General features: G+C 44.6%; 2 protein-coding genes and 1 long non-coding RNA gene across 4 annotated transcripts; 1 reads left to right on the forward strand and 2 right to left on the reverse strand.

Moving 5' to 3' along the window:
• Positions 1-109: 109 nt before the first annotated feature.
• LOC130524099 (uncharacterized) lies at positions 110-2,453 on the reverse strand. 2 transcript variants are annotated; one of them, XR_008950066.1, is made up of 3 exons: positions 2,174-2,453; positions 957-1,047; positions 110-774 (listed from the first exon to the last, which is right to left on the reverse strand). It is a non-coding gene; the product is annotated as an uncharacterized LOC130524099 (long non-coding RNA). The 2 variants fall into 2 exon arrangements; XR_008950067.1 differs by lacking the exon at positions 2,174-2,453 and adding an exon at positions 1,958-2,029.
• A 6,638-nt stretch (positions 2,454-9,091) lies between these two features.
• Positions 9,092-18,065, forward strand: cdc42ep1a (CDC42 effector protein (Rho GTPase binding) 1a). Its single transcript, XM_057037658.1, has 4 exons — positions 9,092-9,286; positions 12,603-12,672; positions 14,228-15,136; positions 16,723-18,065. The coding sequence occupies exons 3-4, from the start codon at positions 14,665-14,667 to the stop codon at positions 17,421-17,423; spliced, it is 1,173 nt and encodes a 390-aa protein (XP_056893638.1). The 5' UTR covers positions 9,092-9,286; positions 12,603-12,672; positions 14,228-14,664; the 3' UTR covers positions 17,424-18,065.
• On the reverse strand, positions 18,038-26,957 carry sh3bp1 (SH3-domain binding protein 1). Its single transcript, XM_057037646.1, has 18 exons — positions 26,776-26,957; positions 24,539-24,581; positions 24,185-24,289; positions 24,031-24,107; positions 22,061-22,172; positions 21,916-21,992; positions 21,755-21,842; positions 21,616-21,684; positions 21,418-21,508; positions 21,199-21,335; positions 21,003-21,114; positions 20,838-20,919; positions 20,686-20,766; positions 20,203-20,316; positions 20,013-20,110; positions 19,616-19,787; positions 19,205-19,527; positions 18,038-18,604 (listed from the first exon to the last, which is right to left on the reverse strand). Exons 1-18 carry the CDS (start codon positions 26,823-26,825, stop codon positions 18,336-18,338), a joined length of 2,100 nt encoding a protein of 699 aa, XP_056893626.1. The 5' UTR covers positions 26,826-26,957; the 3' UTR covers positions 18,038-18,335.
• Between the last annotated feature and the right edge of the window lie 184 nt (positions 26,958-27,141).

Raw genomic sequence — 27,141 nt, forward strand, 5'->3', positions numbered from 1 at the left:
ACTTTTTAAGGTGATAATACAGATTTTTACAACCATTACGTTTATTCAATTTACCTTTTGAACTTGCTTTATTTGTACAAAAGACAAAATTAATGCTATTTTTGGCTAATTTTAACAGATACAATTTTACTTTATTGTTTTCACAAACGGAAGAAAAAACCATGTAAACCAGAGCGGAGCCACGCCATCACCCATGTCCCGGATGGTCTTGAGCCACACTCATCGCGTGCATTTTTTAAATAATCACTCCGTTTTTAATATCTTGGGAGTGTTTTTCTGACGCTGTGACCTTGTGGTTCTTGCTATTGTTTACACACAACAGTGGTAATCTTAAAATTTCAGCCCCCCCCCCCCCCCAACCGCTGGACCTGTGGATTACAGTAGTAAAGCGTAAAATAAGAACAGGCCCAGACAGTGTGTTGTTAGCAGAGACAGGAAGTAGAGGTGCTTGGCCCAAGAATGCCTCTTCCCCTCAGGTCCCGCCCACAGGAAATGCCTGTCCAGTCTGTTGGAGACTGCGCTGGTGAAAAGAGAAGCGTCTGGTGCGAGGAGTTTGGTCTGCGATGGAGGAAGAGGATGGATGGAGTTTGAATAATGAGCACGGCCGATCCCGGTACTTGAGTGCTCTACGGTTTAGATAAGCAGATCTCTGGTGGGTTTCAGAGGTGTTCTGGTGATCGAGTTGGGTCAGGGGTGATAACCCAGAGAGGCTGAAGACTAAACAACGAGCAGACATTCCTCAATTTGAAGTGAATCACTTGCTGGCTGTAGCATCTGGGGAGGGGGGACAGATGAAAATCAGCAAAATCTCGTTCCATTCTCGAAAAAACCAGCGGCGGACCAGCACCGTTTTTAGGAGCCTGTTCTCCTTTCAACCGTCATCATATAAGGAGCTGAATATTTTCCACTACATTTAAAAATCATCGATCTAATTATACACAATTGTAAATACTTACAGATATCTTTGGTCTGGCTATTTCGGAGTCTTGGGTGCAGCCAGACGGCGATCTCTCCGCGCAAAGCCTCGGTTTCCATCAGCGATAGCTGCTGTGGGAAACAGACATAAGCATCAATCCTGCCTGCCAACATAAAGTTGGAAAAAACCTCAAAGTGTAAAAAAAGAAGCAATTGTTCCTGAGTTTGGCCTCTGCTCTGCGAAAGGGCAAAATATTAAAATAGAATGCATTTCTCTTTGGGCTCCTCAAAGCTCTAAAGCTGTTGACTTAAAAAAAAAAAAAAAGCAATCAGGTTCCACATGTTGTTTGCAGAAGGACAGATGGCCTCATCATTTTGCAGCAATGAATCGGCACATTTTCTCTGCATTAAACGATTTTAAAGGGAACTGATCATCAGCATATGGATTTATTCATCTCAATAAAAGCAATTTTTCCCCCCACCAGTCCTCATGCGCAGGCTATAATTGCACTGTTGCTGTCCCTTTATGAACCCTGTTCGAGCCTCATTTTAGACCAGCTGATATGCGAGGCCCTGGCACTGAGCTGCTCCGCTGGGATGCACAGTTCACAGTTCCCATCTACCCTGACTGGGTCATAAAAACACCTTTTTGTAGCAGAGCAGTTCAGAAGAGCTTTTGTTTAGCTCTTAATAATAAATCCTTTGGATATTTCGGATATGTTGCATGAAAAAGTTTCCCTGAGTTGTGAGGACACCGCTGCTTCATATTGTCCGGATTTGATGAGGCCGACTCTCTGATTTACCCCTCATCCCCGACAGCTAAGTGTGCCTGTCGCCTGCAGGAATCGGGAGATTTTAGAGTGAAGCGTTTGACTTGACACAGATGGAAGATTCATTTTTAGATGAAACCACTAAAGACAGCTGCCGAGGCAAGAAAGGCGTCCTCCTGCGAAAGAGAGACTGAAAGAGAAACTGCATGCGTGGCTCCTCTCTTCAAATATGGCTTTTGTTGCCTGCTGAGCCAAATTTTATCCCTCCTTACCCACAGTCTGAATCCTGCTTCCCAGAGGAGATGCCACACACTCACACACACAAAAGCCCTCTGCACTGCTACACAAGCTCCTACAAGCCCCAAAACACACACACACACACACACATAAGAAATAGGAGCTGGAGGGCAGGGTGGAGCGCGTCCTGCTTCCTCAGCAAATCTTTGATTCTGACACCACAGAAGGAGCACAGAGGCATCATAACTTACCTTAAAACTACAGCCCTTCACGCTGTACCCCTCACACGGCATTCGCATGTGGCGTGTGTTTAAGGGGACTCCTGCGTGGTTGCAGCGCGTGGGCACTGGTGCAAACAGAAAGTTTGTTTTTTGGCAAAATGAGGATATGGGCTGGGAAAGCACCAAACTACTGAAAAGAAAATGCAAAGTGTCCTGCAACAGAGGTCAAGGACATATAAGACTGCTTTATATAAGGAGGCCGCTGTGGCTCTTTCTCTCATTCCTTCCATTAGTCCTTTTCCTCTCTGTACTCGCTCATGTTAAGGAATGTTACCCACTGGTGGCTGGGCACCCAGCCACAGCAAGACCGGAGAGGAGAAGCACAAAGAGGAGGAAAAAGAGAGCTTTGGAGGGATGAACAGAGATTTTTTACTGCTGAAGTAACTTGTACCTCCTATTAAAACACACGCAGAAATAAACCAGGACAGATGACTCCCGGAGACCATTTGGAATGGTAGAATGAAGCACTCAGTAGGGCACATACCAGCTCCTGCTGCATGCAAAACTGTCTAGTTGTTGGGCTATTAAACACACACAGAGCTCGCCCTTCAATGACTACAGTTGTGATGCTGTTGGTGTCAAAGCCACAGAGGCGCGGCTGCAGCTTCAGTGTCATTTTGCTAATTTTCTCACCATTCTCAGCACGCACGGTACCCTATTAGCTTTAGCTAACCATGGTTTCACTCAGCACAAACACCAACACACTTAACGTTGGGCGATAATAAATGCATAGTAAACCCTGTTCACACTTATGCTGCCGTTGCTATGTGCACTATTGAGGTACCTTTGGGCAAAACTTGCTGAGAACTAATTACTGTGAGTCAGGGAAGACAAACCTGACAGCACCACCCTGCCCAGACGCCACAGACCTCTGAAAACACTTGTACAGCATCTACAATGTTTGCTCTGCAGGTTCGTGCTCATGCTTCAGAGAAAGAGGCTGTCTAGTGTGTGTGTGTGTGTGTGTGTGTGTGTGTGTGTGTGAATGAAACCAGCAGACATGGGTAGTCTTTCAGGTCAATCATCCATATACAAAGAGCACAAAGGTCAGACACTGACATTCCTCACACACCTCTCCCTCTCTCTCGCTCTTTTTCACCGTCATACACACACATGCAAATACACACAAATGTCCCCCTCATCTCTATGGAAGGGGTTCTGAACCCAGACATGTAATGGATTACCTGAATAAACTCAGTTTAGGTAGGCACAGCTGTTGCCACGCCTTCCTAGCATAGAGAATAAATACTCTGTCTTTCAGACACACACACACACACATACACACACACACACACAGTTCTAGCACAGAACTCCAGTCTGTGAATAGCTTTCCTTCCTCAACATACCTCCCTTCCTCTGCATCTTTTTGGAAGCATTTGTGAAACCATCTATCACTGAACATGAGATCTCTAGTTTCCAAGCCGACCTCAGAGTTGTGACCGAGGTCACTGAATGTGTGTGTGTGTGTGTGTGTGTGTGTGCGTGCGTGTGTGTGTCTGAAATGTGACAACTGGAGTCTTTTCTAAAGGTCTGTTCATCCAAAAAGAAACGCTGGCATTTCACAAATACCAGTTTGAGCTTTTTTAACCCTTAAGGCCAGACTGGACCAGCCTGGGGTGCGTGGGTGTGTGTGTGTACCTACAGTATTATGTAGCAATGATCATTTTTAACAGAGTGCAATGCTAACTGTTGACCTTAACCTTCACCTCTAGGGGCTCAGTAACATGTCATCTACATAGAAACATGTTCATTCACTTGTGCAGCACATATGTAACTGTACATTTTTAGACAAATATGTACAAATCAGTGGTAAGATCAATGCGCAATATTGTCACTAAAGCCGCCGTGTTTGTTTAGGTTAAGTGTGTGTCTTAGCGTTTTCCTGTCAAAACCTTGCATGGAATAAAGAGTGGACACACAATAGTCCATTGTCCCGTCTCCCCAACATGCTTCCTGTCATGTCAGAATTCACGGAAATTAGGACATAGGGCAAACAAACAGTGGCGGCTGTAGCACTCCTCCTACTGTCGGGGCCTCCAGGAGGGACCCCGGCTTTGGCTCTGCGTGTTGGCTTCCGTGCCAGGAAGCTAATCAACTTGGCATCCCAGCCGAACAAACCAAAGTGAGACACATGCGCACGATGCATGGACAGGATCTGGAAGAAGGTGTTGAGGTGTGGAGGGTGGAGCGCAGACAGGTTGAGGGTTTAAAAAGTAAACCAAGAAAGGAGGAGTTCCTTATGGTCGTTGGGTTGATGCTGTACGGTGGGATTGCACCTACTCTGTTGGTTTTTCCTCCACATTTTTAGACTTGTTCCTCTTCTGCGAAACTCTTTGGGCTGGAAATAAAGGTTTGTTTTATTTTTACGAAACCAGACACGTCTGGTCCCACATCAGGTCCTGGATCAGGAGAGTTGTTACAGATGTGATAATGATGTCAGAATATAAATTACTGTACAAGCTCGGGAAATAATTATCTCCTAAGTTTAACAAGAAAATTATTTTTTACATTTCCTTCCAGAGTTTAGCTACTGAACACTTGGCACTCGATAAACAAGAAGTGTGTGCAGGAATGCAACAGCACAGGAACTATATGTCAGTGGGAGATTTCCCAATAACTATTTTTCTGTAGGACCTTTTTGTTGTTCCGCTTGCACCGACAATAAAACCTGTAAAGTGAGGTAAGTCATCCTGACTGTTGCTCCTTGTCTTGATCAGCAGGTCCCAATCTGTAAAATAGATTAAACTTCTACTTTTGTGCAGAAACAGGGATCTCTGCTGCAGTACTTTTACATTAAACACATGTAATATTTACATCCACTAGAGCAAATGGACAAATTCACACACAGGTCATGCTGCCAAGTGCACAGACAGACTGAGGTTTGAAGCAACAGATATGATTAATACAAGACATTCTGGGGTTTTATTCCATCTGTTATGTAGTAAGAGTCCCCCTTGAAGACGTAATCCTGGAGGAAGCCTTAGAAAAAGTGAGCAGGCACCTGTGTCCACTCCAGACTCCCTAGACGTACCTTCGGTTCCAGGCCCCTAAAAAACACAGTAGCTGCTGTTATTGTAGGAGTCAAATTAACAGATCGGCCGGGTGAAGGTTGGAGAGGCCTAATTTAAAACATTCTGATGTCTGAGGAGCAGATCGTGCTGCAGAATCGGGATTTACAAGCTGGTATTTGATCTGTGTTTTCAAGTTGTGCATTATGAAAGAGGATACAATTTAGCCCGAGTGGGCTGAATTAATCTGAATTCAATTAAGCCGGCTTGTTAAATCAGCCTCTTGGCAGGTATGTTGTCTGCATCAGTGTCCAAAACTCACAAAAGGAAGCTGGAAAAGAGAACAGGGATTTTAATCTGTGTCTTTGGTGCCAGGAAGAGCCTGTTGGAGGCCTCTGCATGGATCTCTCATGGTATGCTGAATGGTGAGCTCAGCCTGTTTTGGCATAATTCAACTGTGTTGATCAGATCGCATACTATCATTGTAAAATCTACAAAAACACACGCATGCCGAACACAACTCTAATCTGAACAGTTGGGACAGAAGGAAATCCATTTCCGAACCATTACGTATAATTTCAGAGGGGCCGTTGTTCCCTAAAAACGTCTTTTGTTTGAAAAGAAAACACATCACAGCCCACAGCCGCTGCAGCAGTGAGTTCGAAATTACTTAATTGGACCGAATATCTTGGGCTCTGCTAGAAATGCTTCCAACATATCTGGCAGGCGTTTGCAGTAATTTCCTGAAGGCCGTAGCACATTCTGTCTGTCTGTGAAGTATTCATCCTGTTTCAACAGAGCTGCTCAGTCACTGCGTGTCTTCCGCTGATTCACCTAGCTTGCTCGGCCTCCTACGTTTTACTGTAAATCCTCCTGTCAGGGCAGATTTCCCACTTTCTTCTTGTCTTGAAGGCAGCCATGATTCCAGGAGGTGCTTCTGGGAGACGAGTCTCTGAAACATCTGGGTTCTGTGCCAGTCTGCTCCCTGAAGATTCACTTTCTGTCAGACGATGTATTTCTGCGTGTTGATGATGGGGTCAGAAGTCTGGGAGTCCAAAATCGTGTTACACTAGAGGACAAGCGTTACCTTCATGGTGGAGGCTTCATTTCAGTTTCGAAATTTGCATTTGTTACTGTACTAATTACACAGTAATTAATGTTTACAACAGCTAGAATGTAATTATTTTAGGTCATGTCCTCATACTTGCTTTTAGCTGATAAAGCTCTAACTCTCATTTCTTCTCCTAACCAGAATAACTCGAGCAGAACCTACAAGCCAGATTTGAATACATTCCTTTTTGCCACCATAATTGCTCAATTACTGCTATTTATGTGTAAAAAAAAATCCCCCCAAAAAAGAAAATGAGGCTTTTTTTGATCGTTTAAGATTTGACAGGAGAGTTATTGTTCCTGAGCAAAATGCTGTGATTCACTTCAGCGGCTGACTCTCACAACACCACTAGAAGAAGTCAGTGATGGAATTTTCCCTCTTCCATCTGTACTTGGAAGGATCCGCAAGCCACAAACGAAGACGCTGAGGCCAGGAAAGCAAATTAGACATCCTGAGGCAGAAAGTAAATCAGAGACAGGGATTAAAAACATGTCAGATGGTGACACTGGCTGTCACAAACCTACATCTGAGGCATGTTAATGGGGTGGAACATCAACCCTTGACATGCTTCCTCTCTCTCACTCTGACGATGTCCTCTTGGTACCAGAACATCAACATTGGAGCTTTTGGGTCCAGTGTAGATATTTCATAGCTCATGACTGATAGACAGGATTGTGATCCGACGGGGGTCTGCAAGCAACAGATGGAAAAAAGTACGACCCATACAGCAATAATTGGACCGCTCTCGTGCTTATCTCACCTCACGGACTCCGATGACGCAAACACACGCTTACGCCCGTCCTTCATTCAGCCGTGTTTGGGTCTTTACGAGAAAGCCTTTCCAAACAAACCCAATGATAACCAAAGGCCAAATTAGGAGTGTTCAACCCTGAAGTGTATTGTGTGTTTGAGTGTAACTCAAAGATATTTGACACGGAGAGCTCTCACTCATGAGAACACCATGTTCGTAACTCCCTCAAGAGACTGATAAGAAATAGGCTAAGAAAGCAATTGTGGGGGGGTAGAACTTTTTCTTAACATTTCAGTGTGTTTCAGGCTAAAGTTGCTAAAGATTTGTAAGAAGATTTGTAGCATGGACCAATTGGGAAAAAAAGAATGTGAAAACAAAATTTTGAAGGCTTTCCTCCCAGACCTGAACAGCATCCAAGACCTTGGGTGCTCTTTTGAGCAAATAGCTGACATGCCTCAGAACAGAGGTTGTTTATCTTGGGATGGAGTGGAGGAGAGAGGGGACAGATACAGGGAAAGCTTGGAAAAAAGAGGACATGGAGAGGAACGGGGTTGAGATGCCTGGGAACTGCACCACAAGACAAGAATGACAGCTTTGGCAGATGAACACAAATAATACAGGCTGTTCAGACGCACAGCAACCAAGAAAAGCAGCAGATCCAAACAGGGATTCCAGAGTAAATCTGCCGCAGTGTGAAGTCAGGACACGTCAAACATGCCGGTAACAAAGCACCTCGGAGATATAAAAGAGGAGAGGACACCGCCAAAGAGTCCGTGCAGAAAAGAAGCAGTGGCTGCGCGACTGCATGAGCTGCGTAAAATGTGTCTTTCACTTGGAATTTAGCAACAATCTTTGGAGGCTTAAGTGCTGAAATCAGTGCAGATAACAGCTCAAGAAGCCAAATGCGAACGCGGACGAACGCAAACACCGCAAGGGGATTTTAGTCACCAGACACACAATGAATCATTTGAGATTCCAATGCAATGGCACTGCCCAGGCCTCAGATGAATGGGAATTTAATTAGCCGACAAGGACATGTGCAGCAGATGTGAATTACTGAACAAAATGTGAAATATTGAGGGACAACTGGACGGGGACGGCTGCAGACCTTACTGCTGCATTAAGTCTGGCTCCAGTGACAGTGGGAGAGCCCTTTGATGCCACAGAACGTAAAGGTTTTCTGAGTTGTGCATTTACTTGTGCCCGCGTACGTGTTAACTATCACAGCCTCAACATGGAAGCCAGGAGGGGCTCTAAGGGGGCTCTAAGGTGTCACTTTGCTGGACCGGAGTGTTGGCAGACGTGCAATCCACCGCCAAGCTTTTATTGGTAGGCAGAACTGTTAGAGGTCTTCCAGGGGTTGATGGTTCTATTCCTGTTGATGAGGTTTTGTTAGGTTTTTGATACCTGTTACTGTGATTCCCTCTGCTTCATTTTGGCCATTTTAGTTTGAATTTTAAGGGACCTCAGTTACATGATGACATGCAAAAATGCACGTAATGAACATTTTAAAGATGACCGATCCCAGGAATACACACACATGCACACACACAGAACCATAATCTTATTATGTACACAGTGTATTTGGTTATTATTACATAAACATCCCACTAAACTGAAAGCCTATTCAGAGAAAGGCCTTCATTTAGTGGAGCTGCTAATGTGAGCGAGGGACATCAGCACCCACTGAGGACAGACGTGAGATGAAGTGATCATGGGATTAGCTCATCGAAACAAAGTGAGTCATCTTGAAAGATTTCAAAACTTTCCCACAGAATGCAGATACTCAGCTGATATAGCCTGATGACAGGCACCTGATGGCTCTGGCCTCTTTTCTCTGGCCAAAAGTGAACATTTATGCCACCCTAGAATGTAGCTTTGTGACTCTGAGGACACTAGACTTACAGCGCCCCCTGGTCCTGTTGTTAAAAGTATTATTACTCGCTGCATCGATGACTAATACCCCGTTTAGAGCCATCTGCAGTAACCGGCGCGTGGGGGTCTCCCGGTGTGGCCCTCTCATGGTTTCCTTGGTATTTGGTGCCCGCCCCTTTCCTCATCCTCCTCCGCGCAGCGCCGCTCCACACACCCGGCGCACCAGCGCGACTGTCCGGCTGCTGCACCGGCTCGCTCGGACCACCGACCTGAAACACTCTTTTACTGGGAAACTAATTCAGCAACCACATTGGGCTTTATTGTCGGACACTCATCTGGTGAGTTTAAATACGTTTTATGCGAAATGTTGTTTCTCACGATGACTCGGTGATCCGCGCACGGCCACGTTAAAATTTATAAATACTATATCAGTAAAACCTGATGGAGTACAGTGCCTGGTGACTTTTTACAGTCATTCTAAGACAATTCCGTACTTTATACTATAAACTTGAGTTTTTAAGCTCTACTGATATTGCTTTACGGTTAGAAACAAATTAATAAAGAGTTGACTGTTATTTCGATATGAATTAATTGTTCATTGAGAGGAATTAAAGCCGCCTGGTGTTGAGAGAAAGACATGACTAGTTGATTTCTGATGCAGGTACAGTTGTTGGTAATATTTAACATGGTTGTTTGATTTAGGGGGGGTCTTGTGAGTCTTTCCTGGATGCAAAAGTCAATCTCGTCTGGAATGCATTTATATTCAGCAGCAGTAGATTGCTTGTTTCCCCATTACATCCCAGAATAAAAGTGCCAGTGCTTTAAAATAGGTCGCTTTAATTTGACAAAAAGGAATCTTCTTAGCTTCCCCAGTGTCAGCTTCAGCTGCAGAAGGAAGCATTGAAGTTGAAGTTGATGCCCTTGAGGTGTTTAATCTCGGGGACAAACGGGAGCGTCGCACTGGGCTCATTACAAGATGGGGGCGATGGCCTTTTGACCCTTACAATCTGCCAGAGGGCCAAGAGGGAGGCCAGCAAGTGAAATACCATACTCACACACACACACACACACAGTACTCACACATTGATCGACCAAAGTCCACTTTGACAAAAAAAACAAACATGTGCATTGTGGATAAAAATCCAAATTAAATGACCTACAGAGATCAATTAAACCTTTTGGACTTTTTCATGTCAGACTGGCTCTGTAATCTCCCTGTCAGCCTCCTTGGACCACATGTGTGTACAGCATACACTTCCTGAGCTCCAACTTTGATATTTAGTGTAGCTGTTTTGTATTCACTCAGCTCGGCCAGCAGCAGATGATAAACACATGTGTGAAATATAGTTCCTCTTCATGCCTCTTGGATGACACTACACTGCAGTTTGTACACCACAGACAGTTCCTGAGTTCCTTGCGTGAACATTTTTTTATTTTTTTTTTACCTGAGTTCGACATTCCTTTCAGGGGGAACATTTGTGACCTTTAGGTGTCACTGACGCAACCAAGTAGGAAAAGGGTCAGTTTCAGAGGTGTGAACTCTGAATCCAAATGCTGTATTTGTTTTCGCACCTCTAGGTTTTCTGACTTTTTCTTTACTGCTTTGCTATGCCTGATGAGTTAGGTGCTCCATCATAGTCCGCTGTCACCAAATGGTTTCAAGTCACGTTTTTTTTCCCTGTGAGGTCAGCTGCTATGTGGGGGAAGTACAGGCAACCGCTCTAAATGCCTCCCTCAGCTTTAGAGTAGTTATCATGGTTTTTATAGGCTCCTGAGACATTTTAGGCAGTCCGTTGTAGAGAAATGTCTTTCTTTTCATACTTTTTTTTGTTTTCAGAAGTAAAAAGACCTTTTTGTTGCACTCTTTATAGTTTAACTGTATGTTAACTTTTCAGACAATTGATAATGAGGTTCCACTACCTCGGGTTGAACAAGTCTTTCTCTGTTGCTTTTGACTCTGTACAAGAAACAATGTTCAGTAGGAAATGTGCAATAATTTGTGTGAAGAACAGTAGTGTTTCTCAGGGTTTCTGGGCTTTGTGTGATTATTGTTACTGAGCCCACCTTTGTCATCTCTCTTTACAAATATTATCACCAATGTTGCTCCTGCAGCCCATTTTATGTTATTTCCCTTGTTTCCTGTGATTACTAACAAGCTTATAGAATCGTAAGTAGCTGTGAAAAAACCCCAAAAAGTGTGTGGTGGGTTATTTTCGGTCCACATGCCCTCTGTCTGCAAGATATTCTCCTGAATTAACTGTTCATTGGATGGTTTTCTCCTGCTCGTGATGGTGGGTTGAGTAAGGCAAAACCTACACAACTGGATGTGAGCTGAAGAACTAAAATGAACTAAAATGTAAAAGCAACATTGATAAATTGGGATTGCCAGCTCCAGTAGTTGTAGGAAGCGGAGAGCCTCGGAGAGCAAGGACTTTTGTTGAAACACGAAAATGTTTTCTTGGATAAAGAGGAAGTGTATCCTTGTTTTGCTTGGATCCGGGTTACGGAGCATGGATGGTGAAAATAGGAATGTAATTGAAAGTCAAAGGCTGCCGCCAAAAATGCGGCCTTATCTTGTATGTTTGTTCACCTGGTTAGCGAGTGAAGGACGAGAGAATGGAGGGAGCGTGATGAAAGTCCGTCGTTGATTTTGCTCAAGACAAACTGGAGCAGAGTAAACATTTTCTGAGCTGAAGCCATTACAAATAGAGACGGATGGGTTCGTGCATTTCTGTGTGGCCTCAGCAGCTGTTCCAGTCTTCCTGAAGTTAAGAAAAGAAATGAAAGGGGACGAAGAAGGGAGCAATTACAGATAAAAACAGGGACAGAAAAAGAAAGGAAAAACAGGAACAGGACGGCAGAGGGCTGAATAGAGAGCTGCTGCTTCGCAATGAGGGTAAAAAGAAGGAATTTAGAGAAATATTAGAAGGTAAGGATGGGAAAGAAATCAGACAGTTCAGACTATAAAAATGTGGTTTCAATCAGTGCCGAGGTTGGAAAGACCAAGGATGCCTCTCGATGTCACTCGAAATGTGTTCCTGCACTCATAAAACACACACGGCTCCAATCAGACTGTGGTTACTCTGGTTTACATTCAGCAAATCCACCTCAAGCAAAGACTGTACGCACTCTGTGACATGTAATGTATAACCTGGTCTATAAATTCCCCCAAATTCCCCCAGCTAGATTTGGAAAGAGTTGAGACTAAAAGATGGATTAAGAAAAGTTAGAGTGCCGAGTTATACCGGCATTGCTGATTGAGACGAGATTATTTTGGATGATCAAATTAGCAGTCAGATGATCAAATTAGCAGTCAGTTTGGTGACAATGATGGGTTTAGATAGACAAAGTGAACCACATAGATGGGATAACATTTACTGCATTCACAGCTTAGCTTGGTAACCTGCTAAAATGACCTATTTACTGGAAATATCAGAGGCTAACCTAGACATATTCAGGTTACAGTGTATGATTTTGCCCCCCTCATATCCTCTGACCCATCTTCTTCTGTCAACTCTGTTTCAGGCTATGAGTTGTCATTCCGTAGTTTTCCCATTGTTTCATCATTACTCCCTTTAAAAATCACCGTTCCTCCTTTCAGTTTCAATCTGCCTCCAACAAATTCATGTTGTAATTATTATTTCTCTCTCACAGGTTCCAGCCAGGCCTCAGAGCGCCCTGCAGGCGGGAACGGAGGAGATTAAGGATTAGAGGGTAATCTAAGGTACAGTTAAGAAGTCCTATATCTTTATTGATACCAAAGATTCAGTAGTTACCGTTTAAATTAGTACCTTTAAAGGGACAAAATATGATGTTTAAGTTGGCCATGCAGAACCTTCAGGCTAATTTAACCCATGTGTTTTCTGCTTTAATGAGGTATCTCAGACATGTGAACAAGTGCACAGAAAGACAGGAGGAGAGTTAAGGAGTATAGAAACATATGTGCGGATTTGGATCGGGGGGTTCGGAGAGGGAGCAACCCCCTGAGTTTTGCGATCAAAGGTCTTACAGGATTACAGGCTTTTATGTGATTATTATTCGTTATATCATGAAAAACAAATTCCTCTTGGGAAGTGGACAGCACTGGGAAGTGTTTGAGCTCTCCACCACTGGGAAGATGTAATCAAAGAGGCAGCCTGTTGCTTTATTGAAGTTCATGGGAATGTGCTCAAGGTCCCAGCAGGCTCACGCTGTATTAGACTCAACCTCACACCTCACTTTATTGGTCCCCGTCGTCCCTTTGCGAGCATTGATATGGCTCTGCTCAGTGCTGGTATGTGGCATGTTTCCTCCCAGATGCCCCTCTTAAATCTGCAGGAAGCAGAGCGGAGGGTCCCTGACTGCGGTCACCAGAAAATTAGAAGGGCTGCCTTGAACCTGACGCAATCTCCATCCCACAGCACATCATTAATGAGACCAGAGGGACTCCTGCATGCGGAGAAAAGTTTATAAAAAGAACCAAAAGTTTTTCCTTATGCTGTACAAATAGAACATGCACACATTTATGTGACAGAAAAAACCCTCGCTCCACTTATAGCATATTATAACCCACCACTAGAGGGGGCTCAAGCTACTTTGACTGCACTCTTGATGTTTACAGCTTTACTTTAGATAGGGTGAAATTGAAAATATGTTGCACACAAAACTAAACAGATCCAGTAAAATATATAAAAAAGAATGGATATTAGAAAGAGTGTTCTTTTTTATGTTGACTTTTACTGAGTTTCAAAGTGCTGGGCCTCCACTCGCGGCTGCCCGCGCCTAAGCAGCGGCGGCGTTATCTTATCGGGAGAATCATTGTCTTTTCCTTTTCCTCAAGCATACTTTGGCAGCTCATAAACAAATCTTAGTCTGTTGAGGGATCGCTGCTGTCTGCTGTCACAGCACGATAAGTCACATTGAAAAGAGAAATGAATCAGTGTCACCTTCACCTCAGAGAGTCACCTCACAGCTGAACAAAATGGAAGCAGGAATTCCCAGAAAACACAGCACAATTGTCCCTCAATGGTTTGATCAGACATTCTTGCACAAGAGGAGTGACCTGAGGTCTAAATTTAGATTGTTCCGGGCCAGTGGACTTTCGGAACGCAGAATTCTTGTAACTTGCAGAGAAATGGAAGCAGATTTACTTTACAACCAAAGGAAAGAAACGCCTTTGGAGTAACATCGGTAACGTTTCTGCATAATAAACTGCCAATGTTTCTGTTTCTCCAAGAAACCTTGAACATCACAGAGGTCCATATGTGTATTTTAAACATTTCCATTTTTGCTTTCAATAGATGGTTCCACGGTGCAACCGCAGAGCAATTTACAGCTGGCCTTATTTGTGAGTCGATGTCTGCAAAGCCAAAGCCTGAGGCCAGTTGGGGAAACCAGGCAACCTGACCGCACTCCTGGACGCTGCATCCAGGAACACAACTGCACAGAGCTCTGAAATAGTCCTCCTTTAACTCAGCTATCCATGCGTAACTACAGGCAACAGAAACTGGGACAGAGGTTGGCCTGCTCATAATACACTCAGATAATAGCCCTGAAAAATTTGCTGCTGTGCACCCGAGATCAACTCCTTCAACAGCTTTTTCCTTACAAAATAACCTGATTTACCCGGATTACACCGCCTCTGGCTAAACAAAGAAAAGTGGAACTTCCTGCCTGTTTTTGCACTTCATTTGGACTATTTTTCATGCTGAATTTCAAGATTTGATCTCTTCTGATCATGAATCTTCAGGAAAAGCTGTCAGGCCTCAAAGGTCTGGTGTCACACTCCCACAGCAAGCGTCGTTTCAAAGGCGACCTCACACTGGACATGATCAGTCCCCCCCTCGGGGACTTCCGCCACACAATGCACGTGGGCCGAGGTGGTGACGCGTTCGGGGACACCTCCTTCCTCAGCAACCATGGCGGCATGGCCAACGGGAGCAACGGGGAGACAGATTCCCTGTCCAACCCAGACAATAAGATCGGAGCGTTCTTCTCCAGGGCACTGCGGCAGATCAGGAGGGGCTCCGACAACAGACCCAGAGAGTCCTCCAAGGATCTGTCGCCGCCGCCTCCCACCATCTCTCCCATCATCAAAAACGCCATCTCTCTTCCCAGGCTGGACATCGACATGCCAAACGGTTGTCCCACCACCAAAGTGCTCTTCCCAGGTTGTCACAGCACACCAGAAGGAAGGAAAAGCTCTTACGGTGAGTGGATGCATCTAAACTTCAGTGATGTCCTACATTTTACTTTACCTCTACATTTACTAGACTGTTAAATAGGGAAGAATACCTTCATACAATTAAGATTTTTGTGTTCCAAAGTAATTCCTTTTGTTTTTTTATGCTCCATTCTGTCTGTCATTCGTTAAAACTAACCAAAACCACCTTCTCTTAACTGCTGCTTGTTCCTGGTTTGAGTTATGGGAACCGTGGGAGCTTATCCAAGCAGATCCTGTCTGGAACTCTCTCAATATGATGTCATACCATTTACTTTGACAGACGATCGTTTAGGAAAGTGCACCCCCCCCACACCAAACCCAAAAATAGCCCGTCAGATTAAAGGTCTACATTTCCTTCAAATTAAATAAGTCCAAACAAAGTGAAGCACTTTGGCATGGGTCAAATGAGTTAACTGCAGAGAAGTTGGAACCATGTGTGGAGCTCATCTATTGGTTCTGCCCAGTAATCAAGACAAATTTGCCCCAGATGTCCTTGGGAATCACCTTGGTTCATTATCAGCAGGACTCACACCGATAACCATCCAGAAAGAGATGGGAACAAGCTGCATGTTGCACTGTTTGGATGCCCCGCGTTGACACTAGCCAAGAGTTCCACAGGCTTCTCTCTGCGTTTGTCCAAGCCAACACAGGAAATACCCAGCAGCTCTGTAATTATCACACTTTTAAAAAGAAAATACAGATTATCAGCGTGTGAAGCGGAGTCCTGCGGGGAAGAAATCCAGCTGGTTCTTCAGAGAACTGTCAGATTTCACTGATTCCCTTAGAGACCAGTGAAATCTGACAGTTCTCTGAAGAATCGTTAAAACTGGCGCGGAGAGGTAATCTGACCCAGTCAGGTCACAGAGGCGGCGCCAAATGAGATACCCTGCCTGCATATAAATAAATCAGCGCATCATTTGAATTATTTGAGTTCAGAGTATCTGTAGGTTGGTGAACACTGCCTCCTGTTGGATCTAATGTCGACAGTATTTACTGCGTGGGAAGACGTTGTACCAGAGTCGTATTTACCTATTCACCTGAAGATTAAGGAGGGCTACGATTGGCAAAATGTATTTTGTTGCTGAAGATTGCATGAGAACATTTTAAAAGAAAGTCTTTCATTACTTGTCTTATGCTGTTCCCTGGTTTATATCTGTTTGGAGGACTGTGGGAACTGAGTCGGCCTCTGGGATAAGGAAAGTTCTTTTGAAATAAATTGAATAGCTGGGCATGAAGACTTTGATGAGAAATATAAACACACACACACAATTTGAGAAAAAACAGAGGTAAAAACCACAGGTTGTCACTGTGATGTTGCCGAGCAACGACTGGAAAACATGTCTAGCCAAGTAATTTTCCCCCAAGTAACCTTCCAAAACCATAAGTTGTTGTTTTAATCCTTGTTTTGGCTCATATTAAACTATTCGTATGTGTGGAATTGTGAGTCTTGGATGACGTTTTGAACTTTTTTTGAGGTCATTTTCAGGTGTCTCTAGCTTTGTTCAGATTTGTGCTTTGCTAAGCAGAATGTCTCCTGCTGACCCTGATGGATTGAATATTCTGTGTCTTCAGGTCTGGAATCCGGTTTCGTTACGCTGCCTCGTCTCTCTCGCGCTGAGCGCCAGGAGCCCTCCATCTCCCACCCCACTTCCTGTTCTGCCCATATCCACCGTGGTTCCCTGACCGACCCCGCTGACGCTATCTTATCTACGTGTGTGATCTCTGAACCCAAAGCCACAACCACTGCCTATTCTGACTCCCTCCCCTCCCTTACCTCCCTGGACACCTTCAACTTTGACCTTGGCCCCTCCCTCATGAGTGAGGTTTTCAGCCTGATTGACAGCCACCTGGAACAGGAAGAGGAGGCACACAGCCACACTTGGGAGGAAGTGGAGGCGGGGTCAGCAAGTGTGCTGACCAATGAGGGATCAGAGAAGGGCTCGGCTACTGTCTCATATGAGGATTCCCCACCGGGTGAGGTCTGTGGGGGCGGTAGGAGTCCGCAGTGGGAGGAAGAGGAGGGAGCCGGGCTTTCTGTTAAACCCGCGATGAGTCCAACGATGAGTCCTTCTGAAAGAGTCAGATCAGAGATGGGGATGGAAAGTGAGCGTTTCCAGATCGCCACAGATGTGCTTGCACGCCACTATGGCGTCAGCCACTTAAAGGGACAGAGCAGGAGAGCAGCGGCAGATTCAGAGAGGATGATGACCAGCCAGCCAAAGAAGAACGCCTCTTACAGCTACATGGATGATGAAGATGAAATCAAAGTATAAGACCACACTAGAGGGATAACTTTCCATTCCTGTTTTTTTCTCTTATACGATCGTGCTTTAAGGATGTAGCATTCTGAGGGCAGCTGATAGGGAGGAAGAATGCTTTTTTAAAGGAATTAACCAAAATTAGCATGTTCCAGAAACTATTGTCTTAAAGGAAACACTTCCTCACACACAAGAACCAATTTTCTGTGGTTTCTAAAAAGACAATTATAAAGAAAGAATATTATTTACAGCCTTCACTACCGTTTCTTTTTTGCTTTTCACTCAGGAATACACTAAGAGGGAGGTCAAAGGAGAAAAGGGAGAGATCTGGAATCTCAGAGAATATGTCAGTGATGAATGCGCATGTACTGAGTGTGTAAGTTTTACTGGTATTTGCTAAAGCCTAAAACAGTGACCGTAATTGTTCATTTAAGCTGCAGTTCCTTTATATCCAGTGCACCTTTTTGATTATGAAGTCTGACTCCTGTATTGCTTTTATAGAAGAATCATCATTTATATACATGACAATGTCGGCTGACCTCGTATGAGTATGTATTTACAGTATGAGCACCAGAGTAAAGAGGGCAACCACCTCTGTATGCTGCCATCAATACCAATGATGACATAAATCTGAATAAAAGCTGTTTTTAATTCAAAGGATGATTATTCATTCATATACAAAGTGTTTTCCAGGTTTGGCTTAAATGACAACAACCATACTGGTTTCAAAAACCATAAAACAATTATCCAAGCTCTAAGTATTAAAGGGATAGTTCACCTAAAAAGTTAAATACAAAAGGAACAGCTTTCGCGTCACTTCATGCTGTTCCGACCTTCATTCCTACCACTTTCCAGCAGTGGTAGGAACCTCATTCAGTCAGATGAAAATGTCACGGTTTGTTATTATTTGATCCATTTTTCAGCTCCTCACTGTGCCACAGGTGGAACAGCATTTCCCTGGGATGGTGGAGGAAGTGGTGGAGGGCAGTTTGGGGCTTTGAGACCAGGTTTTTTAGGAGGAGGCTTTTTAATGGTCCCTGTTTGACTTCGAGCCGCGGGAATCGGCCGAGAATTGGTGGTGTCCAAAGCCACCCGGGTTCTGGCAGGTGGCTGAGGGGCCTGCAGTTTAGGTGGTGCTGGAGTCCTGGCTTTGTACTGGACTGACAGCTGCTCGTGAGCTTGGTTAGATGTTTTGGCTGTAGGATGAAATAAAGAATGCATTTACTTTAAAGTCTTAAGGAAGAATTGTTAAATAAAGTCAATCCTCAAATGTTTCCTGTGACAGATTTATGTGCTTCGACAGTTAGCGTTGATGTAGCCAACATTGGCGAACTGAGCTGTGTAAGTGTTTTAATAGATTTAAACAACCTTCATAAAAACATAAAAAAGAGTGAACCCTGATTATAAAAGACAGGAGAAAGTAACTGAGAGCATTTTGGGTGCAATGTGCCACCACAACAAGCCGCACGAGATGACACATGACCCACTGGAGTTATATTTTAGGCAGTGGTGTGACACTTCCTTTTTCCTGTGTACTTCCTGGTTGAGGCCTAAAATTCATTTGTCTCTGTTGACTCTGATGAGCCATCGTTTTGTCTGAGAGAAAAACAAAATAGAAGAAAGAACCCCGGCAGGAAGTTACACAACAGCGTGACACAAGAGAAAGGTTTCGTGGCTGTTCCGGGCCGCTGTACCTTTTTTTTACAGATAATCTGTATTTTTTCATAAAAGCTACTAACCTGTAAGTGTTGCACCAAATTAACCTGAGAGCAAAGGTAAAATGAAGAGAAGCTTACGTTTACACGGTGAGGTAAGCACCGTCACACAAGGAGAGTCCGGAGGTTCCTCCAGAGTGGGCTCCAGTTGGCTCTGATCAAAACCCTGCTTCTGGGTGGAACCCTTGACCGGACCTGAGTTTGGCACCGCCCCCGTAGCTTTAGGAAGAGGACGCGGGTTGTGGTTTGCAGCGGATGTGCTGGAGGTCCCGGCGCTGCTGGGACTGCTGCTACTGGATGCTGCCGCTGGCTCGGTTACGGGGCTGGCCCATGTGGAGGTACCACTGCGACTGTAGGAGCTGGATTTCACCAACCTGAAGCTGTCGCTGTCCTGAGAGGCTGCGCTGATGCCCGAGAACAGCAACAGACCATCAGAAAAACTTCCAACCTGTGGCCGCGTGGCAACATAGCGGAGCAGAGTCACTGCGGTACCTGTTCATCTTTGAGAGGGGAGGGTGCTTCCAGGAGCTGCTGGATGTTACAGATGATGAAGAGGAGTCTGTTTTGCACACCTTGTCTTTTACTAACGTCAGCGTGTGGGAAGCAGGGGCCGACAGATTCCCATCAGGGATCTTGGGAAGGTCAGGGATCTCAAAGGATACAGCTGACCAAACCAAGGAGAAAATTTTACATGTCAGCCTGGTAAATCAGTTTTTGGTCAACATTTGGCATTCAGTGGTAGTAAAACTGCTAATATCATAAGTTTAGATGAGTTCAATCCTGAAAGTATCATTTCTAATGTAAGTAGATGTATTTTTTAGCCACAAACAAATGAAAAACTAGAATAAACTGTGCACAGAGAGTAGAAAAGGACAATGACCAGCATCACCTTCTGGAAACAGACTGGAGCTGTACTGAATAAGAGGCTCAATGACCATCACAACCTGGACCGAAGAAGCCGAGGCCATGTCAAATGACATCATTTCCCTGAGACAAATGAGAAGAACACGTGAGGAGATTCCTCAGGGCTGAGGGATGATCAGAAGGTTGCCCCGCGTTTGGACGGGCAGCTTCCGCACCCTTCGGCTCGTGGCCAGAGTAAGTTGGGCCCCAGGACAATGGCGATGTTACTGGGCGTCATCTTGTTTACAGCCTGCTCTTCAGACAACAGGGACAGGAACTGGACCAGATACCTGACAGAGAGACAGCAGAAACAAAAACACACATGATTTACAGTAAATGGTAAAAATGGAACTGCCAAAGAATATTTGAAGTCTGGTTGGTAGTTGGTGTAATGGCATATTTAGGTTTGAAATAATTAGTGAAGAGTGCTTGTAGTCCTTGACCTAACCACCTGGAATCATTTTGTTGCCATTAAAATGCTCAGATGGTATCACATCCTACAGCCTTACACTCCGGGTTTGATCCAAGTCCTCTGTGGTGTCCATTACTATGTAAAAATGACGACTCCTCAAACACATTTTTACCCAAAGAGGGCTCACAAAGGACAAACTTGACATGCACTCTCATGATTCTGTGGGGCAACAAAGGCAAAGCCCCACCTGAGGTTATTGTAGTTCTCAGGCGGCAGTTTCTGCAGAAGTATTCTGAACTGCTCCAGCTTCTCTGGCAGGTCTTTTTCCCTGCAAAGAAAGATCTCATTCTGGATGAGCTTGCAAGCGCTTCCTTATTACTGTGGATATTATCTACACACCCTGCTGCTTTGAACCAGTCACTGTAGAGGTCAAATGTCATCAGAGGTTCTGGAAGCTCTCTCAGGTAACACTTGAGGGCTCCTACCAGAGACAAGCCATCAAGATGACCATTTTGTTTTAAAAGCAAGGCTAAAATTAACTATGATAAATGAAAAGAGTCCAACCAGCCACAGCGTGAGGGTCCATGCTGAACTCGCTGTGGTCCACCGTTCCTTGGTCCAAACAGGTTTTCAGTCTCTTCACTACTGAAGCCGCAGCCGTCAGACGAAACAGGCCCTGCAGGGACACGACACACCGAGGCTGCAGCACCGACTGCTACGGAAAGGCAAATCTTCTTCAATTGGATGGCCTCTCTCTTACCTCCTCTCTCATGCCCGTCCTCAGCAGCATGTGGATACACTCCTGGATAGGCACAGCGATCTCTCTGCTACTTTGAGACAGGTGCGCCTGCAGGGGCTCCCCGTACACCCTCTGAGTGGAGAGGCTTAGCGGTGGCCCTGAAGGGTCAAACAGGATGTCAGAGTCTGACGCAAGAGGACAGCAGCATGTAAAACACACACAGATGCTAGCTCGTTCCACCTTTGTTACTGAAGTTCTCTTTTAGCTCACTGATGTTTTGGCTCAGGAACTCATGGGAGTTTTTGTGGTACTCTGCTTGCAATTCGATAAACTACAATCAGAGAATGGAGAAGTGCTTTAAAAAAGACGGACGAGCTTGTTCGTAGAGCTTTCTTTTTCCCAAATGATCGCTATTCGGTGTGTTAGCCGGCATCTCACGCTTATGAAGTAGTTGGCATATTCTTGTTCCTTTGTTGCAAAATGGTAGAGATCTGCAGAATACTGGTCCTACAGATACAGAAAGATAGGTCAGGGGTCTGACGCCGGATTCAACATCTCGTCAAAGGCCTGCTGATACCTTGACGCTCGTCAGCCTCCTCCAGGCTTCTTCTACTTCCTCTCTGAGCCCATCCTGCTTTGCCTGATGACCAGTGCTCGTTTGACTCCTGATGACACAAAGCTCTCCCTCATCTCAGTTCTACTTATTGCCCCCTCAAACACAGCAGCAGGTGGTCCTACCTTATTTTCGCATTGTTCCAATCCATTGTGAGCTTAGCAAACTGTTTCTTATTTCTGAGAATATCTGGTAAATCCTCCTAATGCAGAAAATAAAATGTTTCATTCTATTGTGGTTCTGTGAACATGTGGATTGAGTCACTCTCACCTCACTGAGCCTGTTGAGAGGCTCTAGCACTGCTTTTTCCACCTTCATCTCAAAGTCGGCCAGCATGTTAGCCAGCATCTTCTCCATGAAACAGCACATCTCCAACACTCTCCTGAAGAGATGAAATCACCCCACAGAAAATAACTATCTGATTCCAGAGGCGATTGACAACAGAGGCTTTTTAATTGATCCCAAATATAGAGCAAAAGCATAAGTAAACATATTTGCTGCCTGTCTACATGAACATACAGTGGGGCAAAAAAGTATTTAGTCAGTCACCAATTGTGCAAGTTCTCCCACTTAAAAAGATGAGAGAGGCCTGTAATTTTCATCATAGGTACACTTCAACTATGAGAGACAAAATGAGAATCCAGAAAATCACATTGTCTGATTTTTAAAGAATTTATTTGCAAATTATGGTGGAAAATAAGTATTTGGTCAATAACAAAAGTTCATCTCAATACTTTGTTATATACCCTTTGTTGGCAATGACAGAGGTCAAACGTTAAGTCTTCACAAGGCTTTCACACACTGTTGCTGGTATTTTGGCCCATTCCTCCATGCAGATCTCCTCTAGAGCAGTGATGTTTTGGAATGCCCTTGCTGATGGAAGGAGATTTTCACTCAAAATCTCACGATACATGGCCCCATTCATTCTTTCCTTTACACGGATCAGTTGTCCTGGTCCCTTTGCTGAAAAACAGCCCCAAAGCATGATGTTTCCACCCCCATGCTTCAAAGTAGGTATGGTGTTCTTTGGATGCAACTCAGCATTCTTTCTCCTCCAAACACGACAAGTTGAGTTTTTACCAAAAAGTTCTATTTTGGTTTCATCTGACCATATGACATTCTCCCAATCCTCTTCTGGATCATCCGAATGCTCTCTAGCAAACTTCAGACAGGCCTGGACATGTACTGGCTTAAGCAGGGGGACACGTCTGGCACTGTAGGATTTGAGTCCCTGGCGGCGTAGTGTGTTACTGATGGTAGCCTTTGTTACTTTGGTCCCAGCTCTCTGCAGGTCATTCACTAGGTCCCCCCGTGTGGTTCTGGGATTTTTGCTCACCGTTCTTGTGATCATTTTGACCCCACGGGGTGAGATCTTGCGTGGAGCCCCAGATCGAGGGAGATTATCAGTGGTCTTGTATGTCTTCCATTTTCTAATAATTGCTCCCACAGTTGATTTCTTCACACCAAGCTGCTTACCTATTGCAGATTCAGTCTTCCCAGCCTGGTGCAGGTCTACAATTTTGTTTCTGGTGTCCTTTGACAGCTCTTTGGTCTTGGCCATAGTGTTAAACAAACAGGTTCAAACAGGTGCCATTAATACAGGTAACAAGTGGAGGACAGAGGAGCCTCTTAAAGAAGAAGTTACAGGTCTGTGAGAGCCAGAAATCTTGCTTGTTTGTAGGTGACCAAATACTTATTTTACTGAGGAATTTACCAATTAATTCATTAAAAATCCTACAATGTGATTTCCTGGATTCTTTCCCCCCATTTTGTCTCTCATAGTTGAGGTATACCTATGATGAAAATTACTGGCCTCTCTCATCTTTTTAAGTGGGAGAACTTGCACAATTGGTGACTGACTAAATACTTTTTTGCCCCACTGTAGCTGGATAATAATTGACGAGCACGCTGAGTATGACCCTGAAGCTGTTGCTAGCCTGCTACACCAGGTGATTCAAGACCATTGTCCCAGCTTTATGGACATAAAACATGTCACCGTGACCCACCTGCACAGCATCTGTAACACCCACGACTGGGTCGCGGTGTTGTACAGAAAACAAAAGGCTGATCTCCCAAGCATGCAGTTTCATATGATGCATTAAAGGCGTGGTGTCCTCTTTGACTCGAAACTGAAAACCACAGTACCATCATGCCTAATCTTGTACAGAAGTCATGAGGTTTACGCATGACTGGAGTTAATGTGTCTGTGTGTTGGGGCAATCTGTCTGCATGGGATTTACCTGATGGACGACTCTGCATCAAAGTCTTTGAGACTCTCTGCCATGCTGATGGACAGCAGCATCAGTGGGAGCTTTTTCTGTAGAAACAGGGATGAACGTAACAATCTTCCACCATCTGTTCGAGCTCATTAGACGGACGCAGATGTTTCTGTACCATTCGCTTCTCCGCCTCCAGCCCAGACTGGCTCTGCATGCAGCCCTGCAACTTCTTGTGTATGAGCTGAGCTGCCTTCTTGGCTGGTTCGATCCGCTGCTCCACCTTCAGTCAGTCACACACACTTGCTCAGTGCAGAAGAGGATTTATGACACAAAACCCAGTCCAGACAAATTCATGTAAATTCAGTCAAACAGCCTGCTGGATTGGACTCTCTGGCACATGCTTGTCTTTTATTATTGATTCATTTACTTGTATAACATATCATGTAAGAAAACATATCTGATTCCATGTTGGTAATGTTTCTCATTATTTCTAAATTGCACATAAAAGCAGAAGGCTCTCTTTCCTCACCAGAACCAGGTCTTCATGCAGTAACTCAGTGGCATCTTGCGACCTGCAGGAGCGTACGTTATGATGATCAGTCCTTTGGTCAAAGTCTCATTAATAAAGTAATATTCTTACATCTACCAGCTCTCTGAAGTACCAGTTGGAGGAAAAAAGGTCTGACTAAAATAATAATACTGACCGAAATATTAACACCAGGTGTGATTCAAACAAGACTCCAAAAGCTCCCCTTTTTAAAATATTCCAAAGTGTAACATTAAACAACTGAACAAATGCTTTAATGGTATTTGGGAAATATCATATCGGATAATATTCTTACCACTTTTTGACGGTGTTCTCAAAAACAGACATCGCATTTTTTTGCACCATATGGAATAAGTTGACATTTGATGTCTGAATAAGAAATGTGCTCTATTGCCTCATGTTGAAGAGTCATTACATGGAAGAATGCAAAATAAAACCAGCTTTTAACACCATTTGTGATTGGAAGACTGAGTGGAAACGATGCACACCGCTTCTATTTTGTGTTGCATTCAAGTGTTGCTGGGACACATGATGCGAAGTCTGCAGCGCTAGTTCAGGCAGACGTTTCAAATCTGCCAATTCCGGATCAGCTGATCCTTCATGTGCCCCTCTCTCCTGCTTAGGCAGGTATTTAATTCCCCCCATTTTCCTGATCATTCCTGATCGCTCCATGCTGCTGCTGCGTTTGTTGCATGCTGCTCGTGCTGCTCTGCCTCCTGCTGCCCTGGCTATTTTGTCAGGTTGTGCTATTCTGCGGCTCCAGGCTGCTGTTCGGAGCTTAATTCCACCACCTCCCCAGCATCCTCCCGTGGACTGTTTCTTCAAACCCTCTGGGGAGGTGGGTGGGGGGTGTCTGATATGCCTGGCCTTTAATGCTGGGCAGACTTATCAGGGAGTCAATACAATGAGACAGAGCCTGACGCTGCCTCAGTAAATTAAATCTCTTCTAATTTGCCAAATAACTGTGCACAGTAACGTTCTTGGTTGGATCTGGAGTTGTCTAACTGAAATGAGACAGAGAGTTTTGCACAGGCTTTAAAAGCCGCCTGCTATGTTTGGCGAAGATAATCAGCAAGAGATTATGCCCAATTTCCCCATTGATTGTTTTGGACCCAAGTCAATCAATCATTCTTTATTTATATAGCATCTTTTACGATCAAAATTGTTCAAGTCGTTTTCCAGAATCCCAGGACCTAACCCCAGACAAGCAACAGAGGCAAGGAAAAACTCCCCTTTAACAGGAAGAAACCTTGAGCAGGACCAGGCTCGTGTAGGGGGACCCTCCTGCTGATGGGGGGCTGGGTAGAGAGAGAGAGAGAGAGAGAGGAGAGGAGAGGAGAGGAGAGGAGAGGAGAGGAGAGGAGAGGAGAGGAGAGGAGAGGAGAGGAGAGGAGAGGAGAGGAGAGGAGAGGAGAGGAAACCATGACAAGTGAAAATGGCTGGAGCCACCAGGCCACCCATCATGACCCACGCATAAAACAGTGACTCACTGAGCAGCGTTGGAACCCAGTTAGCACACAGGCCACAGGCGCTTGGGCAACAACACCAAGAATTTCCAAACACAGAGAAATCCCCGACTAAACCTCACACGCCTTCCTTTTTCGGTTTATTACAAAAACCTTTTTTTTTTAAAATTCCAAATGAAATTCACTTTATCAACAGCTATAGGTCTGCACCCACTCATGAACTGATACTGATTTGGTGCATCAATATGCAGCTCAAGTGGATATACGACTGCAGGCATGGGTGTTATTTTTGTACACAGCAGCAGTGCAAACTGAGAGGTGCTGCAGATGCACGCTTTGTGGGTTTTAACGGACTGAAGCGGCACATATCGCGGAGACTCACGCCATTTAATATTTAAGAGCTGTGAAGAGAGTACATAGACTGACTATTAATACTGTAGCACACATTAAGATTCTGTGGTCAACAGACAGAGGCTGAACCTGCCTGTGTCAGCCAAACAATGCATGCTTCGCTTTAAAGAGGAACCAGCGACTCTGCATGAGCCACCTTGACAAACTTTCTGATGTGACACTTTAAAACAGCATTTCAATGTGACATCACGTTAAACCAGAAACGAGCCACAAATAAGCCCTAAATTCTACATACAGTTAATTTCCGTATCCGGTGTAAGGCATCACGTTAGGTAACACTTTAGGCTTTTTTAACTCCATTTTGAATGCAGCAACTTGTACACGGAGCCAAATCCAACTTACTTGGAGGCAGAGCCGAGCTGCTTCAAGATGCTGAGAGACTGGCGGAGCATGATACGTCTGACCTTGACCTTTACGGTGTTTGGCTCCAGGAAGTTCCCCCAGCTCCAGCGACGTCCGACAGAGGCTCGGGCCGCTGCAACAGAAGCATCACAGCAATGTGGGCGTTCCACCACTTCTTGTTTTCGTTTCAGGAGGGTCTAGTGCTAGTCGCTGAATGAGGAAGTGTCCGACGTGAGGGGGAAGAGAGACTGTCGCACTTAGATTGGAAATCAGTATTTCAAAAACTTCAGTCTGTTTCATGGTGGAACCGCCACCGTTTATATTCCATTTAAATTTAATTGATTCATTGTTTATGTAGTTCAAGTA

The sequence above is a fragment of the Takifugu flavidus genome, chromosome 1 (genome assembly GCF_003711565.1).
Source record: "Takifugu flavidus isolate HTHZ2018 chromosome 1, ASM371156v2, whole genome shotgun sequence".
In the NCBI taxonomy this organism is placed as follows: Eukaryota; Metazoa; Chordata; class Actinopteri; order Tetraodontiformes; family Tetraodontidae; genus Takifugu; species Takifugu flavidus.

Bases quoted from the DNA above. Each gene is read 5' to 3' on its own strand.
- cdc42ep1a (XM_057037658.1), top strand. From the start codon at position 14,665: ATGAATCTTCAGGAAAAGCTGTCAGGCCTCAAAGGTCTGGTGTCACAC. The intron at 15,137-16,722 runs GTGAGTGGATGC...CTGTGTCTTCAG, and splicing joins AGGAAGGAAAAGCTCTTACG to GTCTGGAATCCGGTTTCGTT.
- sh3bp1 (XM_057037646.1), bottom strand. From the start codon at position 26,825: ATGCTCCGCCAGTCTCTCAGCATCTTGAAGCAGCTCGGCTCTGCCTCC. The intron at 20,111-20,202 runs GTGCGGAAGCTG...CATTTGTCTCAG, and splicing joins CTCTGGCCACGAGCCGAAGG to GGAAATGATGTCATTTGACA. The intron at 18,605-19,204 runs GTAAGCTTCTCT...TTCATCCTACAG, and splicing joins GCTTACCTCACCGTGTAAAC to CCAAAACATCTAACCAAGCT.